Below are 9,545 nucleotides of genomic sequence, written 5' to 3'. Positions count from 1 at the left end.
AATTGATTAAATTACACTCTTGGAGGGCTAAAATTGAAGTTTATGAGCAAACACCTCACTAAGCATGAGGTGCCACCCAAGGTTAAGACAAATTACACCTTTTTACTTCAAAAAAAAATGTATATAACTCAATCCTTATTATTTGCTACCCAAATTTTGACCATATCTTCAGCAAACCTTCATATTTCATACCCTAAACATTTCCAAAGAAAAATCTTCCAATTTCTTCCATTTTCAAGCCAAACAAATCAAGTTAGGAAGCATACTAGGTGATAGACACAAATTGAAGGTTAGTATGCTGTTTTAGCATCTTTTCTATGAGTTTGACATTCTGAAATACCTAAGTATGATGATAAGATTTGTTGTAGATGAGTTATGATTGAGTTTGTTGAGCTTTGATGTTGTTTAAATTAGTTTTAGGCTGTCTAAATGAAAGATATGTATCAAATATCCTAAACAGAAATATAGGGTACTGTTTTCAGTCATCCTGGAACTGTTTTTCATCTTGATATTGTTCGAATTTGGAAAGTCATAAAGAATAAACTATTTTTCATATATATGTTAAGAAATTCTCTGTAAAATATGAGACTTTAATTCAATATATAGATGAAGAAATCTGTGATGGAGCAAGACTGCCTCGAAATTGAATGTCATATGAGACAGCCATGTTGATGTAGTATTTTGAGGACCTTAGAGTTAGAATTGGGAAACGTTTGTTTATACATAAGTATTCCTAACTACTTGAAATATATTTCTGTAAAAGGATTTGACAATCCATTGTGTTTAGTCTGAGCTAGGTTGAGTTCATTACGGTAGATGCAAAGCTGGGTAGTCTGTTTCCTCGCTGGAAACATGACAGAATCATTTTACATGCCATATATTATGTAGAAGTGATATTAATGTGAATTTTGGATATATTATACTCATATATGTATAGTTTTAGAAGGTTCAAGAAACAGTGAATTTAGATTCATATAGAGAGAGTTATAGCAAAATGTGTGCAAGTAGATCATGTGATGATCTAAGACAAAATGATTAGATTGCATGAACTTTATGGAGTTAGTATCTTAACGAGAGACCTAAGAATATAGGTATCTTGTAAATATAATATAGCATGCATTATTAATTATAGATAGTTTTTCAAGAGTCAACCTCTATATAAATTGTCCTAATAATTATTGGAAAGCTCTTAATGGGAGACCTAAGAATATAGGCCCATAAGCCCATTCCGTTTTCACTCACTTTAGAAAAAGCAAATGGGCTGTGCCTTTGCATCCTAACCGTTGACAAATTAGGGCCCAGAGATATGACCATGCAGATAAGGTTTATGAAAGTTGCCATTATAGTGGGACCCGCAGTTTCCCTTTTGTTTAAGTGTGAGCCGTAGGATATACATAGACCTGAAAATGACCGTTCAAATTTCAAAACCTCGCAACTCGACCGTTAGAGAGTCCTTCATCTCTATTCTGCGTGAACTTCAAGAAGAGAAGGAGACAGAGAGCAGATTAACAAGTTCCAACTTCAGCTCTGAACTCTCCTATTGCTCGAGGCTTTTCATTTTCCTTGTTTTTAATCATCTTATGGATTGTTGAAGTTCCTCAGATCCAAAAGCTGCAATCAGATTTTCACAGTAAACCATGAGGCGCCATGGCTGGCAACGTCCTCTCCATCCTTTACAGGTAAACTCATTTTATTTTCTCTGCTTTCTCATTGAGTGATTCTGAAATCCTATACATAGTTCCTGCAAGAGATTGATTGAAATGAATAAATGATTAAATATCCATGTGATGAAATCCCTAAATGTTGAATTTAATTGGTACAATTTTCGTTGTTCGATTGCAGATAGTAGGAATGGCAGTTTTTAGTTTCCTTGTTGTGGCCTTCTATACATTCCTTGGGCTCTTCCTAGGGGATAGAACCGCAGAAATCACAGTCACCACAATTTTTTCCTTCGTGGTAATGCGTCAAACAAGCTCAAATTTTGTGTTTTCGTTATCAATTGATTCGATTTACATAAAGCTAACCGAGGGTTCATTACTCTGTTTTCAGGCAATTTCAGTTATGTTTCTGTTTACTAGATGCACAGCCATAGATCCCACTGATAAAACCAGCTTTAAAAAGAAGAAAAAAGCTAAATCCGATGGGAATCCAAAATTTAATTATGGATTTATCATGAGTCAAATAGTTGTGAGTTTTTTCAGAAGGCTAGAAAGGAAAATCCTCAAGACTTTTATAAGAAGAAAGTACCTAGATCCATTGAAGGCCGGTGTGCAAATGGAGCCATTACTCCCATTTCCTCTTCTCCTCAAGGATGATTCAGTTGCACCTAACCCTAAAGACGATGAGATCTCTTATTGCTCCTTGTGTGATTTTGAGGTCCGAAATCCACCTCAATTTGCTGTGTCCATATCTCATGTTTTATCTTAATAGCCAAACAGGATATCTTCTTCCATTTCTTTCTGATTGCAATATGATTTTCTCAGGTTAAGAAGCACAGTAAGCACTGTAGGACCTGCAACCGGTGTGTTGAAGGGTTTGACCACCATTGCAGGGTAAGTTTTATGCTTTTCTTGCTCATGACTTTAATTTAGGGAATTGTACTAAAATACACCGATTTACTTGTTATGTGATCCAGTGGTTGAACAATTGTGTTGGCAAAAGGAACTACACAGCGTTCATCCTCCTAATGATATCTGTCTTGTTAATGGTAAGTGGCTTTCAGAGACCAAAGTTACTGTTCTTTTTTCTGCAAGAAATTTAGATATCTCAATTTTTTTCTTAATTTCTCACTGGTACAGTTAATCATAGAAGGAGGAACTGCAATTGCCATATTCGTCAGATGTTTTGCAGATAAGAAAGGGATAGAGAGGGAATTACAGAGGAAGCTATATGTAGAATTCCCAAGAGGTGTTCTTGCAACAATATCGGTAATGTGCAGTTATGATATCATATTCTATTTGGAAGAAGAAGAAAAGAATCCATTCCTCATCGTTGTTTTAATTTCATACAAATGTTACAGGTTATGTTGGTTTTGATGACAGCCTATAGCTCTGCAGCCATGGGACAACTTCTCTTCTTTCATGTTGTTCTCATACGCAAGGTAAGTAGGCTACCTTGTAAAGAAAATTAAGTTTATGATGCTTTTTTTTGTTGGATTAGGTAAAGAAAAACTTATTTTTATTCAGGGAATGAGAACATATGACTATATCATGGCAATGAAAGAGGAGAACCAATCAATGCATCTAGACCCATTTGATGATTCAGATTTCTCTTCAGATTCTGATCTTGACTCACCTAAAAGATCAACATTTGTTTCTCGGTTTATTTGCAGAAGAAATCAGGTATACATTATGCGAAAAGACTTAAATTTTTTCCACTTTAGGAAGAGAACCAAATCAACTAACTTCATTGCAATGGTTCATTTATGTTTCAGGACCCAGTAAAGCTTTCCATTAGGATAGATAGAGATCCCCAACCTTCCAGCATAAACAAGAAGCAAGGTTTTCGTGCAAGTATCGATCCGTGGAAGCTGATAAACCTCAGCAAAGAGAAAGCTCTAATGGCAGCTGAGATGGCTAGAGAAAGGCTGATGAGGCAGAAGCCATCAGACCAACAAGATTCATTAAGGCCACTACCGTTGGAGACAAAAGTTGGACCTATGATGAACCCGGATAAGTATATGAGCAGTGTTGTAGGATCAGGTTCAACACCTCTTATCTCAAAAGGATCACCAGGAGCGTTTACGAGTCCGAGAAGACGATTTTCTGGCTCCTCAGCTATGTTGTCTGGCATTGTTCCATCACCGAAACAGAAGTACAGAAGTAGTTTTGACTTGAAGTTGACAGAGGTTTCCAAGGAGCTTGAAACGTATATTTCTAGACAGGTTTTATGCTCTGTGATAAAGAAAGACGCTTATGAGGAATCTCCCAGATAAATGAAAACATGCTTGAATTTACATTTTCTCAACCTTTGAGAAGAATTCATTGATTGATATATATATCAATACTGTAACAATTGTCTATTTATATTTAATCAGTTCCATTTTTTAACTGATTCACATCAATTTCCAAAAGTTTTATGTCTAAATTTTTGTTGCATTAGTTTCGTTATGTTTCTTTGGCTGCATTTTGAAGGGTATAATAAGAGGTTAAAAGCATTGTCTTGGACTTAAACACACTTAACAAAAGCACCCTAACTTACATGCATAACATAACTTGCCAGACCTGATTCACCAAATTTTTATTCTTCTTTTTACTCAGTATTCAACATTTGGAGCAAGGATAAGTGGATCTAAAACATAACATGAAAAGCCAAAAGTTTAATACTTTGAAGAAGCAAACAAAAAGGAGAAAACACAAAGGAAGAAGAAGATAATAGAAAACAGAAATAAAGGTGTAGAGAAGTGTTTTCTGATCTTAACAATGATAAATTGAAAATTTTACATCTGAACTCAACTCTTCTCTCTTATTTAATAGAAGAGTTTTGTAAGCATATAGGAGATCAAAAGCATTGTAACTTTATTGAAGATCATTTTGGACTTGAACATACTTAATGAAAGTTTAACTTGCCACACCTGATTCACCAAGATTCGTATTCTTCTTTTTACTCAGAATTCAAAATTTAGAGCAAGAATAAATGAATCAGGAGAAGCCAAAAGCTTTAATATTTTGAAGAAGTAAACAAAATAAATACATGATGAAGTTTTTCATAAAAAAAAATAATTAAAACGGAGCAAACACAAAGGGAAGAAGAAGAATATAGAAAGCAGAAAAAAATAGTTGAGAGGTGTGTTTTCTGATTCTAACAAAAAGAAATTGAGAATTCCACATCATAACACAACTTTTTTAATCTTAACAAAGAGAGTTTGAGCATCTCACATCTATACACAACTCTTCTCTTATAACTTATAAGAGGCTTGTAAGAGGTCAAAAGCACTTTAATTTTATTGAAGATCATCTTAGACTTGAATACACTTATGAAACTATTGGTCCTTTTATTGATCCAATCCATTTGGGCCGAAACTATTGTAAAATTTCTCGAATATATGGTTCACTAGTGGGCCAAGAATGGTCTCCTTTGAGCCCTTTCAATCTACACTACAGTCATCCTATTCTCTAGGTTAAATACATGAATATCATAAATAACTATAAAATTACAATTAAATCATATTATTATTTTCTATATATTACAGATAAAGTATGATTTTACAACCTAATTTTTAAATTCTACACCCAATTCATAATTTACAAATTCTAATTCTTAAAATATATTAAAAACGTTGATTTTATTAGTTTGACATAATTTAAAATCATTACTTGACATAGTTGTAAATAATTTTTCAAATCTGAATTCTGTGCAAATTTCCCTATTCTAAATGGATCAGACAGGAGAAATTCTACATGGAATCCCATACATTCTCATTAATTAGTCCTTGTTTGTATGCATAGAAAATATATATAGCACAATCAATGGCAAGTTCAATCTGTGGAAGCAAATAATAACAGAAACCATCTCTTTTTCATGGCTGGGATGCCTTTTCTTTTAGTCCACAAGAAGATGAAAATAGTATCAAATAATAATACATACAGGGTTGAAGAGTATGTGAATAAATAAGAATATGATAAACAAGAATAATATATAACAAAAATGTAACTGTAACAAAATATAAAGTAAATGAAACAAATACAGAAAAAGTGTGAAGGGAGATTGAAGACATAAATTCATTCTATCTTGGGGCTTATTTGTTACTTCACTCAAAGTTACATGAAAAATAATCTCTCAATACTCTGAAAAGTCAACAACAATAAATCAGAAAATTCACTCAGACTCTATATGTCAGGCAAACATTTCTTCTCCATGGCAATAAGCAGATATGTTGAGAAATGGCAAGAATCAAAATTGGGACTAAGTTGAGCATTCACAAACGGAAGGTGACTTTCACCACCAAAAAAATTACTAATCTTCCTCGTAAATTTTTACCAAGATAGCAGCCGAATACCTCTGTTTCGATTACCGGAATTCAGCAAATCACTTGAAAGATGGTAACAATCAGAAGAATGGTGAGGGTAGATTCCCTCCCTGAGTGGCTCGCAAGTTTCCGGGGTAACTGAATCAGAATAACCTTGAATGTTTGAACAGTTCCATGGAGACTCTGAAGTTACATTTAAACTGATGTTGGATAGGCAGATGTCAAGAAAGGAGTCTGCTTCTATCCCATCTAAAATGCCTGCATACTTGATGTTATTTCCTTTAACATCTTCGATGGTAATTCGTTCGATGATTGGGAGAGCTTTTGGATCATATTGTTCATCTGGGTGTTCCCCATAAAGACCAGTAAACCTTATAGCTATATTTACATCAGTTAAGGTTACATTTGATACGTAAATATTTCGCACATAGCCACCTCTTCCTGGTGATGTCTTTATCCTGATAGCTGTATTAGAATTGTAGAATAGGAGATCCTCAGCATGAACGTCAGATACACCTCCAGACATCTCACTTCCAATTGCAATCCCTGAACTTGATCGAGTTTGTCCAACGAGCCGGTGAATGGTAATGTTTCTGCTAGGGCGACCATACGATATGCCATACTCATCCCACCCGCTTTTGATTGAAATTAGATCGTCACCAGTGCTGATGTTACAGTCCTCGATGCAAACGTCATCTGAAGAATCTGAATGCATCCAAATGAACCGGTAAGAACGCAAATTGGTGCATGTAATTAGAACTTCTTGGTGTCTTCCATTAGATGCAATTGGGAAATTGAAAGAACAATTATGAGAAATTACAACTTATTGCTATTGTTTAAACCACAACTGCAGAATTTATGGTGCTCTCTATATAATTTTTGTTTTGAACTCTAACAGCATAAGCAACTATGCTGCTTTCGCTATCTAACTTCATAGCATACGACTGCACTTAGAATTTAAAAATTGCAAAGGAACAGTTTCTGACCAAGCAGAGAAGCTTACCTGGATCAATCCCATCTGTGTTCGGTGAATCAAGAGGAGCACGGATAGTAACATTTTTGACAATGACATTGCTGTTCATCCAGAAAAACAATCTCAACTCTACCCCCTAATTCATGGAAGTTTCACTTTTGCACAGTTTTTATAAAGTAACATAAAAACTTTTAGTGCATCAAAAAAAAGGAAGAGAATTGCAGTATAATCCATTTGGAGGAAACAAACCTGCAGTAAACAGGGTGGATCGTCCAAAATGGTGAATTAATGAATGTCAAGTTTGAGATAACTATCCCAGATGAGTTCATTAACTCAACCAGATGGGGTCGGGTATAATTCAGGGTTTTTGTTCGGAACCATCCCCACCAGATGCTGCCTTGGCCATCAACAATTCCATTATCACCTGCATTGGAGAAAAACAGGTAGGTGATGTAATTAAAGAAAACTAAACAAACAAGGAAAATATATCCTCCATTGACATTACCAACCTGTTATAACAACATCTGTCAAATTCCGACCATAAATGAGGCTCCGATGCCTCTTACCAGGCAATTCCCTCCCACGGCCATATGAAGGCAGAGGGTCAACAACTGGCCAATCATCTGAGTTCTGTTTGGAAGGTCAATTTGTATAAATATTATGAGACAAAATATCATTATATGACCTGAAAGAGACTAGATAAAGCACTGGCCGACCCGCACTACTTAGCATATGAACTCCATGGAGTATTAATTAGCTTAAACTTCAGAGAAAGACAACTAATAGGTGCAATCTATTCTGTAATGCATTTTTTCCTTTGGCACGAAAGGAATAACTTACCGTAGATCCAAGTATCACAGCATCCTTATCTAACCACAATGTCAGATGGCTAATGAGATCAAAACTGCCAGTCAACCATCGGCCTGCTGGGACAAACAGCTTGGCACCACCTTTATCAGAGAAGGAATTGAGGTAGAAGATGGCATTTTGAAATGCTTTGGTATTGAGGGTGACCCCATCTCCAACAGCACCAAATTCAGTGATAGTAACACTGTGAGGCCGAATGTCCGCCGAGTTATCCCTTTTGCAATATGAACTCCCCCTGACAAGCCATGGAACATCACTGAACAGTGCAAGGACCAGAAGCAAATCCACTAGCTGAAAGGACAAAAGGGGGAAAAACTCGTAACTGACTAGTACAAACATAGATCTAAGTGAGGATTTCATTCCATTTCTTTTCATATTTCCCCTTTTTCCTCATGAACTCTGCTGAACAAAGATTATTACTACTTATCTATACTATATCTTGACCAATTCTCACAACCTTGATCACCTAACAGACTCATAAACTAGCCAATGAAATAGCATACAGTGACCACAATTCAAATTGCAATAGCTGAAAAAGCCAACCAGTGAGCTACATTTTGCCAAAAAGAGGAATATAGTCAAAAGTCGGAACATTATTTATGTTTAATCAGATCGCAACAAATTTAGATTTGAATTGTGAACAGAACAGATTATGAAATCAATGACTGAATTAAGCAAATTAACGGATTCGCCTACGCTATTTTTCTGGTAATCTGATTCAAAATAAACTCCATAAATAAAGGAATGCAGAAAAAGAACAGAAAAGGAAAAAGTAACTTACAGAAAAAGATCTCCTCATATGACTGAAATCTGCAGTTTCCCTTAAGAAGGCAGGCAGGTGGGAAAAAAAAAACGCTGCGAGAAATCCTCTCAAAATGAAAAGAAAAACAGAAAGGGAAGAGAAGATGATAAAGAAAGGGGAAGGGATCTTGATGATCAAGATCTCCCCCAAAGCAAGTGTGAGTAAAATTAGTGATTAGATATTGAGAGAAGAGAAGAGAAGCACCAACACCACTCAAAGAAGAAAAATCATTGACAGTGACCGTTACTGCCAGCCAAAAATCAAGCAGTAGGGTCCCCCTTGTTCCTTCACCAGCTGCTCTTCTTCCATTACCATTAACTAACCTCTATAATTCTTTGAAATTACATTCCGAATCAAATAAATTGGATGAAATTGAAGAGGAGAGAGTGAGTTTTGATTCGATTCTGTTTGTTGGAGTGAGTGATTGATTGAATTGAAAAGGGAATAGGGATAAAGAGAGAAGATTTGAGTTGGAAACTTTGCATGGGAATAGGATGAACACTTCTTCTTCTCTCTGTCTCTATCTCTCTCGTGACTTTTCTAACATTTTTTTTGTTCTGTTTAACCCTTTGTAAACTCCGTCTCAACACTAACCCGATTCCATTAAACAATCACAATCAAATATTAATTGCTCCGATGTAACCTAAAAAATAATATTAATTGCTCCCTGATGGTTCGAATTTTCATAGTTTTCTTTTCAAGGAAAATAAAAATCTACATGTATTAATTAGAATTAGCAGTTTTCGAAACAAAAATCAGCTAATTTTTACATTTATCAAATTTACTCCATTTGGTTAATCAAAATTGATGGAATTAGGAGCGTTCAACAGTCAGTTCGATATAAAAACCGAATCAAATTGAAATAATTAAAAATCAAATAGCATCTAAAATAAAATCGAACCTAACCGAATAATAACTGAATATTTTTATTCGAT

At 35.1% G+C, this 9,545-nt stretch overlaps 2 protein-coding genes across 3 annotated transcripts; one reads left to right on the top strand and one right to left on the bottom strand.

Moving 5' to 3' along the window:
• Positions 1–1,426: 1,426 nt before the first annotated feature.
• LOC136220246 (protein S-acyltransferase 18) lies at positions 1,427–4,113 on the top strand. Its single transcript, XM_066008043.1, has 9 exons — positions 1,427–1,679; positions 1,843–1,956; positions 2,050–2,376; positions 2,484–2,552; positions 2,636–2,707; positions 2,799–2,927; positions 3,020–3,100; positions 3,186–3,341; positions 3,434–4,113. The coding sequence occupies exons 1-9, from the start codon at positions 1,638–1,640 to the stop codon at positions 3,932–3,934; spliced, it is 1,491 nt and encodes a 496-aa protein (XP_065864115.1). The 5' UTR covers positions 1,427–1,637; the 3' UTR covers positions 3,935–4,113.
• A 1,489-nt stretch (positions 4,114–5,602) lies between these two features.
• Positions 5,603–9,158, bottom strand: LOC136217223 (probable polygalacturonase). Of its 2 annotated transcripts, XM_066003819.1 has the most exons (6): positions 8,590–9,158; positions 7,782–8,099; positions 7,451–7,571; positions 7,191–7,365; positions 6,972–7,042; positions 5,603–6,673 (listed from the first exon to the last, which is right to left on the bottom strand). In XM_066003819.1, the coding sequence occupies exons 1-6, from the start codon at positions 8,605–8,607 to the stop codon at positions 5,976–5,978; spliced, it is 1,401 nt and encodes a 466-aa protein (XP_065859891.1). In that variant the 5' UTR covers positions 8,608–9,158; the 3' UTR covers positions 5,603–5,975. The 2 variants fall into 2 exon arrangements, with proteins under 2 accessions (XP_065859891.1, XP_065859890.1); XM_066003818.1 differs by lacking the exon at positions 8,590–9,158 and having other exon boundaries at positions 7,782–8,198.
• Between the last annotated feature and the right edge of the window lie 387 nt (positions 9,159–9,545).

Source organism: Euphorbia lathyris, chromosome 2 (assembly GCF_963576675.1).
Source record: "Euphorbia lathyris chromosome 2, ddEupLath1.1, whole genome shotgun sequence".
Lineage (NCBI taxonomy): Eukaryota > Viridiplantae > Streptophyta > Magnoliopsida > Malpighiales > Euphorbiaceae > Euphorbia > Euphorbia lathyris.
Note: the sequence above shows the minus strand (reverse complement) of the source record. Positions and strands in the feature narration are given on the sequence as shown.